This window comes from Geospiza fortis, unplaced genomic scaffold (genome assembly GCF_000277835.1).
Source record: "Geospiza fortis unplaced genomic scaffold, GeoFor_1.0 scaffold891, whole genome shotgun sequence".
In the NCBI taxonomy this organism is placed as follows: Eukaryota; Metazoa; Chordata; class Aves; order Passeriformes; family Thraupidae; genus Geospiza; species Geospiza fortis.
The window spans coordinates 302698-318477 of NW_005054649.1; the positions used below are offsets into that span (position 1 = coordinate 302698).

The 15780-nt window shown below is 42.1% G+C and overlaps 1 protein-coding gene across 2 annotated transcripts in view; it reads left to right on the top strand.

Annotated features, from left to right (window-relative positions):
- Positions 1 to 15155, top strand: part of SMARCD3 (SWI/SNF related, matrix associated, actin dependent regulator of chromatin, subfamily d, member 3) — a 73559-nt gene extending 58404 nt beyond the window's left edge. For both annotated transcript variants that reach the window (XM_031064904.1, XM_005430565.2), the window contains exons 9-13: positions 2593 to 2690; positions 7361 to 7496; positions 9538 to 9660; positions 10927 to 11028; positions 11126 to 15155. In XM_031064904.1, the coding sequence (XP_030920764.1) occupies positions 2593 to 2690; positions 7361 to 7496; positions 9538 to 9660; positions 10927 to 11028; positions 11126 to 11179 (513 nt within the window). In that variant the 3' untranslated portion in view covers positions 11180 to 15155. The remainder of the gene's footprint in view (positions 1 to 2592; positions 2691 to 7360; positions 7497 to 9537; positions 9661 to 10926; positions 11029 to 11125) is intronic.
- The last annotated feature ends 625 nt before the right edge of the window (positions 15156 to 15780 follow it).

Below are 15780 nucleotides of genomic sequence, written 5' to 3' on the forward strand. Positions count from 1 at the left end.
ATGAGTTAAATGAGAGAGTTGGGAAATAGCTGATTGCTTTTCTAGAAGACTGAATCTCACACCCTGCAAGAGCTGGCTAATCTGGAATAGTTTCACAAGAATTCAGTACTTGCACTGATTTAAATTATAAATGGGATTGAGTGTTTCTGTTTTCCTAGGTCTCTGGCAAAATTGTCCTAATTAGGTGATCTTGCTTTCAAAACTGACACTACTACTTAGGAATCTGAATCCCCTTACAATAAATGAAATATTTCATGATGATGTTTTTTTTGTTTTTCACTCTAATACTCTCAGGTTGAGAGATGGAGGGCAAAGGAATTGGGTTAGTAATGCCTTCCAGTCTGGTAATATTTCTGTAGATTCTATAGTTTTAGCCACATAACTCCTGGAAAGAAAAGCATTGTTCCGGCTGGAAGTGTGTGTATCATTGAGGGGAGCAGTACACAATGCACCAGTGTCCCTGGCATTCCCCTTGCCATACTGGTCTTCTCATTGGTATGCAGCTTTTCTGAATCCCACGCTGCTGTGTTGTGCTTATGTCTAAGGGCACAAGACAGTACAGACTAAAAAATTATCACTGACTGAGTTCCCTGACCCACCAGGATCACTGTAGCCAGCGAGGCTTTCAGAGCCTGACTTAGTTCAGACCACTAACTCCAGTTAGGCAGGAATGTGAGAAGCTTTAGGAAAATTCCACCCACCCTTAGTTTCCAGTCTCCCATCCTCCTCTCACTAATGTATGTCCTTGATCCCTTTTCCCTTCTTAAAGCTCTTGTCACTCGGGCACCATCCGTGTTAGGAGTTTGACACGAGCATTGAGCCAGTGATGAGAGCAGATGGCATGGAGCTCGCTGTGGAGGGATTGAGGGTGGGAATTCCACAGTCATCTCTACCAAGTGTCAGAATTCAGGACTCAAATAAGGAGTGAGCTGCGGACTCAGTAAGTTTTGTTACTTCCTTGTTCTTCAGAAACTGAAGGACAGTTGAAGCTGGCTGAATTCCTGGATGCAGGCAAGTCCAACACAGCTTTTAAGAGTTGATGAAGACGATCCTTTTCTGTTTAAAAACAATGTTTACATTAGCAGGGAGATTTGAAATCCACTGTGTTACAACCAAAAGCAAGAAAAAAGGTTCAAAGGTATTTCAAAAGCAATAGAACCTTGCAAATAGTTCCTAGAGCTGGCTCCTAGGTATTCCTGCTGCCAGATTCGTTCACATGAGAAAAATGTGAATTTCAGAAGATACCCTAGCTGAGGAGCCAGAGCATCTGGCTTTGTATGTCTGTTCTAGAACCTGAGAATCCTTTATTTTCAACCCTGCCTGCATCCTTTGTCTCTGGAGCTGCAAAGGATATTTAGGATATTTCTGTTTATAGATACAATTCTATGAGTAGTGTGTCTCTACTGTCAGGTGAAAATAGTTTCCCTAAGAGGCATTTGCATAGGCCTGAACATTTTTACAAATTGCCTCCACATAAGGGCACATTTTAAGGCAAATGTTAATATATAGTTTTTTATATGTGTGTGTTTTTAAGGTCAGTTTAAATGGAGTATCTTTAGAGAAAAGTCTGTTTGTTCAGAGCATTAAAAATCACAGTAGGAAACAAAGGCTGTAATAATTATATTTCTCAAAACTCCAGGTGTAAAGAGTGTTGTTTCTATATTTGTGTCAATGCACTTCCATTGCTCACAGAAAATTTCCAAACTCTACAGCTTTTAACCCTTTCCAGATTTTTCCCCCCTGAATTCAGCAGAAATTCATTGTGTGATTTCTGGGGTTGTCCTATGCAGAGCCAGGAGCTGAACTCAATGACCCTTGTCAGTCCCTTCCCACCAAGGATATTCTATGGGTCTGTGATTCTATTTAGCTTCAGGATCATAGTAAAGAGAAAGTAACCATAAACCATTGTTTGGAAAGGGGTGGATCCCTCCCAAGAGGCTGTTCAGACTTTGGTTAAAAATAAATAATGTCCCATTGACTTTATTTTTCTGTAATTCTGAAAAACTCACAAATTGCAAATGGTTTTAAAATCCAGAAATGTTTTCTTGTATTTTTCTTCAGCACAAAATATTGCAGGAAACATTCTCTGGGGAGGAAAAAGGCAAACTGGTTTTGTGTTTGGTTTTTGTTTTTTGGTGGGTTTTTTTGGTTTTTTTGGTTTTTTGTTGTGTTGGTTTTTTTTTTTTTGTTGTTGTTGTTTTTTCTCTGTGTTTTTCTCTCTGAAAAAAATTCAGTCATCATCTTTAAAATATGCTGCGGTAACCCTCAGTAAGAGAGGGAGTATTTGCTTCTCTCCCATCACTGATACAGTTGATCCTCATGTCCCAGTGAAGGGTCTTGTTCCCTCCAGCAGCTAAACCAAAAGTGAGACACCTGAAATTGTCATGGCCTGATGGGTATGTCTGGAAGCCCAGATGAAAGTGGAGGGACAGAAGTGATCAAAAATTTAATCTGCAAGGAACCTGAATTACAGCTTTCAAAACCACCTTCTGTAATTGCCTCAGTTCCTTGTGAGCTGTAGATTCCTTACTTTCTCATTTAACTGCAAGATAGCCTTGGGACAAACAAAATTTGTTGTTTATTGTGTTCCAGATCTTTGACTGTCCACGGTTAAAGTTTTCTGAAATTCCCCAGAGACTCACTAACCTGCTGCTGCCGCCAGACCCAATAGTGATAAACCACATCATCAGGTAAGTTTGGTCAGCTCAGCACTGTCCTGTGCAAAACACTCACTAGATAAAGTACAGAAAGAGCTGCAGTAGCTGTAGGGGCCAAAATCCAGGTTTGACAACTTTGGCATGAACACCTTGGACTTCGTTGTGTGTTTGTTCTATGTGTCATTCTAGTTTGTATAATTCTGAATTATTTTCACTAGCATGGCATCAATTTTCTAGGAGTATGAAAAGCAGCTTTTATATTTACTAGAATACCATTGGTTGGGCTTTTTCCTAAGGAGAGAGGAATGAAAGTTTGAACGCACAAAAAGAGATAAAAAAGAAATTGAAATGAGGTATTGTCCATCATGGGCAATCATTCCAATCACTGATATATTATGTAAAATGTACAACAGCATTACGATTTCAGATGCAGGGCCAGTCCATGAATGCTTTGTTGGGATTGGGTCAGCTCCTTGACTGTTAGTCTTGTCCTGAGAATGCCAAGGAGTCAAGAGATCTCCAGAGATTAACAACAAAGAATGTCTGGATTCAGAGGAGGTCATTGTGACCAAGAGGCTGAGCTCTCGTATCCTTGTCAAAACAGATGATGTCTTCTGGCATAGCAGATGGAACACAACTTTCAGCTCTCTCAGGCTCTTCCAGCATGTGCCTTTTTAAGTGACAGCTGTGTACATGGAGGAGGGGGATAAAGAGACTTCTGGGGATTGCAACTTTACTGTTCAGATATTTCAGTCCTTTCCAAGTTTCTTTGTCAGGGTCAAAACTCTGATTCCGGATGTTTGAAAGTTATTATTACTTAGGTTACTGATTTGATTTCCTACAGAATATATACAATATGTTTTTAAGCAAATGTTTCTGAATTTGCTTAAAATTGGGCTCTTTATTTTAAATTTGTAACATACGCGATAAGAAGAATAATATGTTAAGTATTACGTAGGCTATGAAAGTAAAGTTTGCTTTTTGATTCATTTGAATGTATCAAACATGTAATGAAAAAGCAGCTTGGTGGCCATGCAGATTGAGAGCTGTGTATGTACTGTCATTGGGCACAACTCAGTGCCCTGTCTGATGGACCACAAAAAAAGCTGAGGTCCTCAGAGATAGATAGTCATTGCTTAGAGAAAAATGACAAGAAACTGATGATTATGTTTCTGAGGCAGAGAGATGACAAAAAGGTACTGGAGGGAGTGGTTTTTGTCAGGTACCAGCTAAAGAACAGGTGTGTGTCACAAAGCTACAGCTCTGTGTCTGCCAGCATTCTCTGATATGCTGTGTGCACCACACAGCACCAGACAACCTTAAATGGTACTGACATAATGGTGTGGACAAAGGAAGAGCTCATTTCCTGGGAACAGGCAGTACTTTTGCAGGGAAGTCTTTACAGTGTTGGGCTAAGCTAAAGTAAATCTGGAAGTCTGACACTGAATTTAAAGAAAGTAAGTAATTTTTAGACTCATACAGTCACAGAATAATTTGCAGTAGAAGGGATTACTGGTGGTCATTGAGAGCTCCTCCATCCAAACTCAAATCAGGTTCAAAGTCTGTCCAGGATACTTAAGGGCCTGGTCCAACCAAGCTTAAAACAGGGTCTCACAAATGCTCTGCCCTGTCACTCTGCATTCAGTTTTTTAGAGTGAGTGTGATCAACCACTGAAACAGTATGCCAACTGCCTGCCTGGTTTAATCCAATCTTCAGCATGTCCTGCTTTAATCCAATCTTAATCCATCCACTCGTTCTCTCTCCAGCAGAGCCGGGGGAAGGATTGAAAAGGTAAAAGGGAGAGAAAGACAGTATGATGATGATGGTGATGAACAAAATCCAACACTACAAGTGATACAGATGAAAACTATTGCTCACCACCAACTGACTGATGCCCAGCAAGACCCTGAGCAGTCAACACCTGCCCCAGTTTACTGCTCAGTATGGTGCCACATGGTTTGGAATGTCCCTTGGGTCAGTTGGGGTGAGCTGTCCCAGCTCCTTGTGCACCCCAGCCTCCTCACTTGCGGGAAGTGTGAGGAGCTGAAAAGGTCTCAACAGGCTGCAAGCAATGAATATCTCTCGAAAATATCTCTCTGTGACCAACCATTTCCAGCACAAATTCACAAAACAGCCCCATACCAGCTACTATGGAGAAAATTAACTCTATCCCGGCCAAAATCAGCACACTACTACAGGGAATTTTTGATCACTAGTGATTGTGAATGTATGTGCTTGAAATTCAGATAAATCCTCAGGCCTGCCTTTTACAGGAAGATCAAGTAGATCACAATTATTCGTTGTAGTTTTAGAGGATATGCACAGGGACAAAAATGTAAAGTATTCTAAACTCATTCTAGAAATTATAATAGTATTGTAGAATCACTCTCTGGGCACCAACAACCTTCCTTTTTGAAGACAAAGCAGAAACAATGCAATGGGCTTGAAGTGGACATAAAGTAGACATTCTCATAGAAGTCAAATCTTACCTGAGCTCAAGCTAGAAGTGGAGATTTTCTTGAGTTGCACTCCTAATTGCAGCTGACACACCTGGAACCAGAGGTAAAAAGAATAACCTCTGTGGGATTACCATTTCTGCAAAGAAGTGAGACATCTTCCACACTTCCACACACATTAAAGAACACAAGCAGACTGCAAAGCATAGCTCTCCAATGTTCTTCTAGTACAAACAGATTATCTCTGGCATCCCCTTTTTTGACTACCATCTTGATTTTCTAGAAACCAATTCCTTATAGGGAGTGAATTGCCCATGCTTCAGTGAGTTCCTGTTGCCTCTCACCCTAATCTCACGCACCTCCAAGGGGAGGCTGGCCCTGTCTGTGCTTCACCAGTCCATGTGACCATTGCACTCTTCCAGGCAATCTCCTTTTCCCTTTTCTTCTCCAGGCTGGAGAGGCTCTTGCAGCCTCTCCTGGCAGGGCTGTGCTCCAGCCCCCACCGTCCTCTGCAGGCCTTGCTCCAAGATGTCACATCTTTGTTGTCCTGTGCCCACCAGTCCAGATCCAGTTCCACCAGCGTGGAGTAGGAAGGAAGAGCCTCTTTCCTGGGCTTGATGGCAAAACCTGTGCTAATGCAGCCCCTTTTGCAGCTGACTTTTGCTATGGCTGCCTTGCCCCTCAGAGTCCTTCTGCCCTTGTTGTCTGTCCCTCAGGGCCCCCCAGTCCTCTCCTGCCAGTCTGTTTTGTACCCCAGCGATGCCTCCCTGTCCCCCTGCCCGGTGTGATTCCATGCCAGGAGCAGCAGAGCTTTTCCTGTGCCCACCTTCACCGTGCTGAGGTGCCATCCTGTCTGTGCAGCCTGTCAGGGTCCCTGTGCCCAGCCCTGCTGCCCTGACTGACCTGGGCTCGGCACTCTGGAGGCCTGAGGACAGCACTCAGCCAGGAGCAATGGAGCCAAAGACAACAGCAGTGGAGCCTTCTCTGTGGCTTTGGATGTGAGCAGCAGAGCCAGACCCGGACTTGGCTTTTTCTTTAGGTTTCCTTCTGCTGCTCATCTTCTTGCAGGCAACCACAGCATCACAGATTCTCAGAATGTTTGCAGTTGGACGGGACTTCTGGAAATCATCTGGTCAAATCCCCTGCCCTGCTCAAGCACAGCCACCTGTAGCAGGTTGGCCACAGCCACATCCAGATGGGTTTGGAGTGTCTCCAATATGGGAGACTCTGGGCTGGGGGAAAGGCAGATGGGCTTTGAGGGTCTTACTGCAACTTGTGCTATTGCTTGGTCGCCCTTACAGTAAAAATGTGTTTCCTGGTGTTCAGAAGGAACTTCCTGTGTCTCAGTTTGCACCAACTGCCTCTTGTCCTGTCACTGGGTACCACTGAAAAGATCCTGGCTCTGTCTTCTTTAAACTCTCCCTTCAAGTTTTGGTAAGTTCCCTTCCCATCAGCCTTCTGCTTTCTAGGCTGAGTAGTCCCAGATCTCTCAGCCTTTCCTCAGCTGTGAGGTGCTTTAATGCCTTCATCATCTTCACGGACCTTTGCAAAATTCTCTCCAGTAGCTCCCTGTATCTTTTGCACTGGGGAGCCCAGCACTGAGCATAGTACTAGAGGTGTGTCCTCGTCGGTCTTGAGAATAGAGAGGGATCACTTTCCTCTCCCTGCTTGCATCACTCATGCAATTCCATCCCTGGAAGTTCTTCTGCTCCCCCAAGTCTGTCAAGCTTAATTGGATCCTGAGCAATTTTTTTTGCTACCTACTGCAGATGCACACAACCCACACATTTGACAGGTGGGGTTGAGAAGCCAGCATCTTTATATTGCAAGTGACAGTGACTGAAGTCTGATTTACCAACTACTGTGCTGAAGACTGTTTTCTTGTTAAGAAACTTTAGTCTAACAATAACGTAATTGTTAAGTCTAAAAGTTGGCAAACTAAAGATAAATTTAGGACAGGACAAGCCAAAGAAGGATACTGATATTTAGTGTAACAGGTCTCAGGAGGATGTTAGAAATTAAATTTGATGGTCTGGGCAAAAGCTCCAGCTCAAAAGTCTTTGAAGTCTAACTGACAAAAATGAGAGAATATACTAGAATAGGAAAATATATAAAGATACCCTGTTCTTACACTTTTTTCACAGCATCTGTAACAGGCTTTATTGAAGAATGAATTCTGGGCTGGCTGGAAATTAATTCTGATTCATTATGGCAGTTCTCATGATCTTGTATTATACTCTCCATAGTGTTGACCCCAACGATCAGAAGAAGACGGCTTGTTATGACATAGATGTAGAAGTTGAAGACCCATTAAAGGGCCAGATGAGTAGTTTTCTTCTCTCAACAGCTAACCAACAGGAGATAACAGCATTGGATAACAAGGTATTAGCTCAAGAGTAAAGTATCCCGTGGTACATGTGCTCGTTGTGTAGCTTCACCTGTGTTTGGTGTCATGTGTCAAACAGTAATGTTGTGAGATGGGGACTTGTTAAGGGCATGTGCTTTCAAGGGATGAATAGGCCAAATGCAGTGGGAATACATCAGGGTGAGTGGCATTCCCACTTAGGATTTGATCCAAGACCTAACATGGTTGTGGAGATGATAGAGTTCCACAAGTAGTGTACCAAGTCCCCTGATGCTTGAGGACCACCTGAACTGTATGATTAACTTTTTATTGAGAGGCCATAATATCTTATTAAATTGCTAAGGCAAAGCTAGGAGAATCTCATACTGAGGTGTGAGTTAATAACTGCAGAATGGCTTTCTGCATTAGGTGGAAATATGGAACATGCATGGCAGGAAAATCACTTGGACCACTTTGGCATTTCTAAGTGTCAGTGGAAGAGGATCATGTGCACTTCAAATAATAATATCCGTCTTAAGGCAGTGGTGGGTTTTGCAGACTGTTTTAGGGATTCGTGTCCATGGGGCTGTCAGCCAGTTCTGGCATTTGTCAATGGCCCATTTGGATAGATAAGGGATAAACTAAAATGCCTTCTCAGAGCAAGGCCCAGGTTCTCTTTGTTTACTGATAATACAAACGAATGTGTTAAACTCTGGTCGTCATGCAGTTTTAAAGGGGGTCTGGACACCAGCAATGCAGTGGATTCTGGTAACTGTTGCAGTGTCTTTGCTGTCGCGGCTCTTGAGGATGGTCCTTCTCAGATGCTCCCAGCCCATATAAGCTTGCCAGCAGCATGCACAGGGTTATTCTGTTTCCAGTCCCGCTCACCTTTTCCTCTGTGTCACCTCTTTTTTGAATATTTGCTACAGCACAGGGCAAGTTGTGATCAGTGAAGTTACTGAAGTCACTGCTGGGTGAATGGGCACAGGCTGCTCCTGGGTCCCTCTGTGCACAGCACTGCTGTGCTGCCGTGGAGTCTCCTGCTGGGAATTTGGCACATGCCAGTGGAGTTCACTCCGCACAACTGCAGCGTTTTCCCAAAGAAGGAATGATTTTAAGTTAACAGCAGCTCTCTTCTCTTAACATACCATGTAGTAGCTACACTGGTGGCCTTGATGGCATAACCAGATCAGGGGATGATTATTTTCTCCCATGTGCTTGGTCACCATAGCTGTTTTGGCAAAAGAGATGAATGCATGAAACTAAGCGAGGTAAGTTTACTATTTCAAACTAGAATGTTAGAGGAACAGGGCAGCAGAAGTTTGCTTTTGTGTGTGTCTGTGTGCAAATGGTTCATGAGATGTCCTCCCGTTCGTACTTGATGATTATCCATTATAGGACCTTGACTCTTCTTCAGTCTTCATTCTTCCCCACTAGTTAATATTTCTGCCACAATATCTCTAAAGATATTATTAATTTTCTATAAACATTCCATACTCATGATTTCTCTTTGTTCACGCTCTTCTTTTTGCAGCCATTGTGACTTTTACAGGCTTTCTCTTCAGAAAAATCTAGAAGTCATGGCTATTCATTTGACATGGACTTGATCACGAAACTGCTAGAGTTTTTAAAGATTACAGTAGGATATTGAAGATGTGATCATGATGGTAACCAGGGGAATAACCGCTTTCTTGCACTGGGCACTGCTTAACTGCACCTTTCCTCAAAGATCCCAGTCTGGGCAGGCAGAGTGATTCTACACAGGAAATTATTACATTGTGCAACGACATGGCTTAGTTCTGCATGCCATGCAGGAGTTCAGTGCAGGAAGTGAAGGAGAATCCTGTACGTATTTGTATTGCAGAAGTACAAGTGAAACCAAAATGTAGTGCCAGGATTACAGTTAAGTTGCTGCTTTTTGAATTGAAAAAGCCCTAGCAAGGGCTGCACAAGTCTGTGGTGTAGAATTGTCACCTTTGTACATTACCAGGAGTACAAAGACAGTAACGGAGCTGACCTGATGGTCACTGGAGCATGGGAAAAATTAAAGAATATCCACTTTGGTTTTTTTTCTGTCAGATTCATGAGACAATTGAATCCATAAATCAGCTAAAAATACAACGTGATTTTATGCTGAGTTTCTCCAAGGATCCCAAAGGATACATCCAAGACCTTCTCCGGTCCCAAAGCAGGGATCTTAAGGTGAGATAAGATTTGAAAAAAATGAATAGTGGAACCAGAATGGAAGAATTTTATTTAAATGTACATAGAGTGTGTAGCCAGACATCTAGGATGGATGATTGGTGGAAGACAGACAATGAATGGAGTACTGCAATCCCAGAGTAGATAGGAAAGATAGTTTGGGAAAGGAAAGATAGTTTAGGTTGGAGGAAAGATAGTTTAGGTTGTATTCCAGTTCCAGTGGAACAGTGGTGTTTCATGGGAGTGGTAGGTCAGTTTGTGGCCGGACAGTAAGTTTGAAATGCAGGGCTTTGTTGATGTATTCTGTAAATTCAAAGCTGTGTAAAACTCATCAGGAGCATAGTATAGTACGAGAACACAATTTGGGTGTTGGTTCATAGTTTAATCTTATCAGCTGTCCTTGAGCTTATCTTTGAGATATACAAGAAATCAAATGTAAAGAAGTTCAGTTGTTTGCCAGCAAAAATTAATAATTTGTTCCTCATAGTGTCACATTTTCTGTCTTTAACTGACATGCCTCAAAATCAGTTGTATTATCGAATCCATGAAATTATTTTAATAAAAGCATTGTGTCTTTCTTATATAAATGCCTATTGTTAACTGAATAGTCTTCCCAAAATCTACTCTTAAGATTATGGTTATTACTATTTATATTGTATTCAAAGGGGACAGGAATCTGATAGCATGTTTAAATAAAGCTGACCTCTACTTGAGGGACTTAAAAACAGAGGTGTTGTGGAGCTTCTCTACCTAGATACATGGAATAGTTGTTCAGTTTTCCCTGACTGAGAACTAGTCCCATAAGAGTCTTTTCTATTAAGGTTCTGCCCTGCTGGCATCAGAGTTGTGATTCCACAACATTGCTTTGCAAAATATACCAATAACTATATTTACCTGTAATTCTGTGATGCTGGAGACAAAGTCATCAAATTCTATTTTTTGTAGAATGGTTCCAACCCTGTGCTACCCTATCCCTGGAGGCAGATTGGACAGGGCTTGGAGCACCTGATCTAGTGGAAGGTGTCCCTGCCCATAGGAGGGGGGGTGGAACGAGATGAGCTTAAAGGTCCCTTTTAACACAAAGCATTTGATCGTTCTGTGATCCTGTTTTGGCAGTAAGCATACATTGTCCATTTGCTTTGGGCTTTGAGAAGGTTTTGACCATTTTTATGTGTAATGTAGATAAATTTTCACTCTGGGTAAATCTGAAAGTTTTGCTATGTGGTGGAAGAGCTATGGTGAAAAATGGTTTTATTTTTGTCACAGGTGATGACCGATGTGGTTGGAAACCCGGAGGAAGAGCGCAGAGCTGAATTTTATCACGAGCCATGGTCTCAAGAAGCTGTGAGCAGATATTTCTACTGCAAGGTATGAAAGAAATATCCACACTGCTGACTTGCAAATGCATCTCTTGCCACTGAGCAATTTAATCTGCTAAACTGCACAGTGTGTCTTTTTCTTGCAGATCCAGCAGCGCCGACAGGAATTGGAACAATCTTTGGGAGTGCGTAACACATAAGTACTGCTCACAAGGTTCCATTGGCATCGTGACCACCAAACCAGTGGACTTCTCAGTGTTACTTAGCTCACTGTTACACATGGACCTGCTTCCTGACTGGATGAGAATGTGCCGTCAACACGCCAGTCAGAACACCAGCTTCAGAGTGACCCTTGGACATCTTGCCCAGGACAGGTGTCTCAAACCATTCCAAGCCAGAGACAGCACCATACGAGTGTCAGTGTGAAAGAAGACTAAAGGTTCACTCATCAACGCACATTGTTAAGTTTTAGTGGAAAGTTAGACACTACACAGCAAATCCTTATGGGCTATGCTTAGAATCATGGGTGGCACCAATGGTGGAGGTTGAGATAGGTGTTCTAGGAGACTACAGATTTAGTGAAATAAATGCAGTTCTTACCCGATGGTACCCAAGAGTCTCAAACAGTAACTTATCTGGAATTAGACAAGATAGTCTTTCTTACAGCTGTGGGATGCTTTATATGCCTGAATAGAGTTTTCATTTCAGCTGGACCAATGCAAGAAGCTATCTCACCATGTGAAAGAACAAACTAGGAGCGTTTGCATCCTGGAATGCAGAGCCCGTCTGGAAGAAAGACGTACAGTCAGGCCATCTCTTCTGCAGATGCAAATAATTTCTCTTCCGCCTGTCCCGGAAGTGAAAGGTGGATTGAATCACATATTCACTAGTTGGGTATGATCTGTACACTGTACTGAGAGAAAGAGAATACTTCCTGGGATAAGAGCTTCTTATGCATCCTTAATATCAGTGGTATTAGCAACAAATGAGGCGTTCTGAGAAAACTCAAATAATGTAATGGTGCTTTGCTGATGCCTACCTTTAACACAGCAGATATTAACAATAAGTATATATGTAAAATACCAGATTATTTAAATGTGTCCCTGTGTGCCTGTAGGGTTCATCACTAAAAATAACTTCCTAATTCTTGGTGTAGAATCCAAGAAGCTTAACTTAATGTCACATGGTAGTTTTTTTCTTTACTTCAAGATGTTAACAGAGTCCCTAGATTGGTCTCGCATTTTGGTCATAGGTGAACTGCCTCTTACTATGAATTATTTAGCTCTCCCATACATGATACGTGCTGGTTATTTTGGATGCTGTTGAGTTACAAAGCATATCAGCCTTAAATAGCACAGAGAACATATCCCTTGGAAATCATCATCTTTGTAAATGTATGACAAATTCAGATAATGGGAATTTATAGAACAATTACTTGGAAGCAGGGACATCTTCCTTAAATCCTTCCTCTCCTCATTTTTTGTAGTGCACAGATGAGCTGTAATAAAGGCCCAATATAATTTCTGCTCCAAAAAGCAGCTGACAAAGTATAACTGTCCATTTGATGTGGCACTCAAAATCCTCTTCTAGGTTACTCCTTTTCACCTCCATTCTTACACTTCCTTGGAAAGAGAATCAAATTCACATGTGATATGGAAAGAAGGCAGCTCTTCTGATTAAATGCATTTTTTCTCTAGTGTTGTGTTTTCTGCTGTCTTTGCCAGTTTCTCTCTTAGTTTAACTTAAAAGTTTCTTGTCTTCAGTCACAGAAGAGATAGTCTTCTCTTTACCCCTTTATTTAATATCTTTGTTTTCACGTTAATAGTGCCATAGCTTTTAGTCCATCCATTGTGTTCAGAGATGTCTTGGAAAATTTACTTTTGATTAAATTTATGTGATGCAGTACTCTCCCACAAAACCTGTTGGTGTGAGAAAAAGTACCTCATTGTCTGAGGCCTTTTACTGGGAATGGCTTGATTTGGCATTTTCCCCTTTTGTGCTAACGCCTCTTTTCACAGTAAAATGTGAAATCCTGCAGTCTTAAACTGGTTATACTGAGGGACTGTGAGGCTGCCACAGTGATGGACTTGAAACTTTAGGACTCCACTAATTGGACTACAAGCAAGCATTACGAGGAGAAAACAGTGGGGATCATCTGCTGCTGTGCTTCCATATTTGTTATGCTGCTGTGTGCATTGTGTGCATGCTGCTCATTGTACAAAACTCCTGTCTGTGTGTGGCAAACAGAGCAGCTACAATCAGGGGTATGCTCAGTCTGCAGGAATAAGAAATGCAGAGGAAAATACACAAGGATACGAGGAGTGCACGGGACTGAGATAGATGCCTGCAGAATGTCTGCCAGGGAATTCTGGGGTTTGAGAGCCTTCCCACTGAAGTGGAAGATATTTGAGAGCAATACCAGCCATTTGCCACAGCTGACAACATACTGGAGTCCAGCCTGGTTTTAGAGCCTCTGTAGAATTAATTGGATGGATCTGGGTTCAAGTCTCTTTCAGAGTAAATTAACAAAACTAATGTGGGTGGTGTTGGTGCCAATGTTCACAACTGCATCACTGAAAGCTGAAGCTCTGTCAAGCAGCAGCGTTATACTGAAATGGGTGTGTGTGTGAATCAGCCACTGAAGATGGCACTGGAGATTGCAGTCCAGAATCTAAATTCTTATATTTCACTGTCTATAAAAAAAGACTGGTCACTACCAGTGAGTCTTAAGACTAGCTGTCACGTATCTTTCCTTTGGTTAAACTGAGGTTTGAGATTCTGATGCCTTTTGCCTGTGTTCAGGTGCTGTTCAGATCTTTTACTGAATCAGAGAGAGAAAAATTTTGTCCTTTGTTCCACAGGTGAAATTAAGAGCTTGCTTGTTTGTGAAGCAAAGAAAAACTATTTGAAGATAAATAATGGTGCAATACTGGAAGCAACTAGACCAAGTGTTGCTTGAGCATTGAAAAGGAAAGGTAGTGGCACTGAAGAGGCAGGTAATTATGGCAGACTGTGAATGAGGAATTTAAGTTCAGGATGGTTGTCTTTTTGTGTGTGTAAAAGGTGACAAGAAGACATATTGGGGTCTTCAGTTGCCACCGTACAATACAAATCTATGCATACTGCAAAAAACCATTCTGTGCATAGAAGTGGTTCATGTATAGATGATAATATAGATTGTTAGAAAATACATCATCAGTCTAGGAAAGGGTTCAATGGAATTCTGGAGTACCAGTAGGAGGGAAATGTATCTTGGAGCAGAAGTGTTAGAAACAGGTTTTTTAGTCTTCTGGGTTGTTGGCCATGAGGCAGGAGTCAGATCAAATGTTTCTTAGAGATTAAAGGGGAAGCAAATGTTCAGTTGTGGAATAAAGAGACGAATACAACAGTGGGAAAGGAAGTAAAAAACGGAGCAGAGTACCACTGAAGCACCAGAAAGACACAGCACAAGGTAATGTGCAAAGTACTCCTGGAAATAGCACAGCCCATGTGAGTCTGCATTCTGTGTGTGTCTGCGGACACACAGAACTCTCTGTGGGAGAGACAGTCTCAGTCGGTGTGCAGCCTGGGAACGGGGGGGTAGCACAGAACCAAAAGTTTTGCAAATAACTTTGAGACACACTGTCAAAGCGTTCTCCCTGTTACCAGCAGGGATTCAGTTGTTCCACATTGCAGGGTTGGTAGCTGCAGTGCAGTCTCGGCTGGCAGGTTTTTTACACCACATGGTTTAGAACAGGTGAAAATATTAGTATATAAATCGACATTGGTGTGTATCCTAGGGCTTCTAATTTTGCCGAAAGGCTAATCAGATATTTGGGGGTTGTTGGTCTGGTTTCATGTGGAGAACTCTTTTAAGGCAATGCAAAGAGATACGGAGGGAAAGAAGGCTCTTTTCCCTAAAGAAAGCAGTCTCCTTTCTGTAACTGCTCTGTTATTTAATAGGCTGTATCTGTTCTGCCAGATCCTGTGTTATAAACATTTTTTCCCGACTCACTGAAGAGAGGAACTCTATTTTAAAAATAAAACAGTGGCTTTGTGAGAGTGAGCAAATACGTGTATAAAGAATAGGGGGAAGGGAGAGAGAGACTCCCTCTACTCTGTAGCCACCATATCCATTGTATGATGCCGAGTGATTAGTAGAAGAGCTTTTAACAATAAATACTTCGTTTCTTTGTATCTCGTGCACTAACCTTATGTGTTGTAATGAAGACCAGTACCTTGGTTTCTTTCTGCTCCTCCTAATGATCTCTGGTGTTTGAATTTCTCTTCACTTGTGAATGCACACAGACGTGCAAACGTTGTGAATTCCTTTTTTCACTAGATTCCACCTTCAGTCATTTCCATACTCGGTAAGTGAGAAATCCTTTCCATTGGAGAGATCTGGCTCCTCTCCTGGACAGCCTAGAGCTAAAGCATGGATGGTGAGAGGTGGTGTAGGAATTACAGAGTCACCATCTCCACTGTGGTAGGAAACAGGTGGATGCCACTTCTCTAGCACTTCTCCCTAGGTTCTGCTTAAATAAAAAAAATCAAATGGAGTTTCTTCTACTATGTGTAATACGTCATTGTAGTTCCAGGTCAGGCCAGGAGCTTCTGAAGAGGAGACCCCTGCCCCCTGTCCATTGTCAGTTTGGCACGGAATATTGTTTTGTTCCAGAGTGGCTGGATGGAGCACAGGGGATAGTTGTGGTTGTCAGTTTTGGAGTTTGATTGCAAAAGTCACTGAAAAAAAGAATGACAATGAGATTTGTCGAACTGGTACTTTCAGACCTCACTTGACATCTTCGCTTTGTGTTGGAGG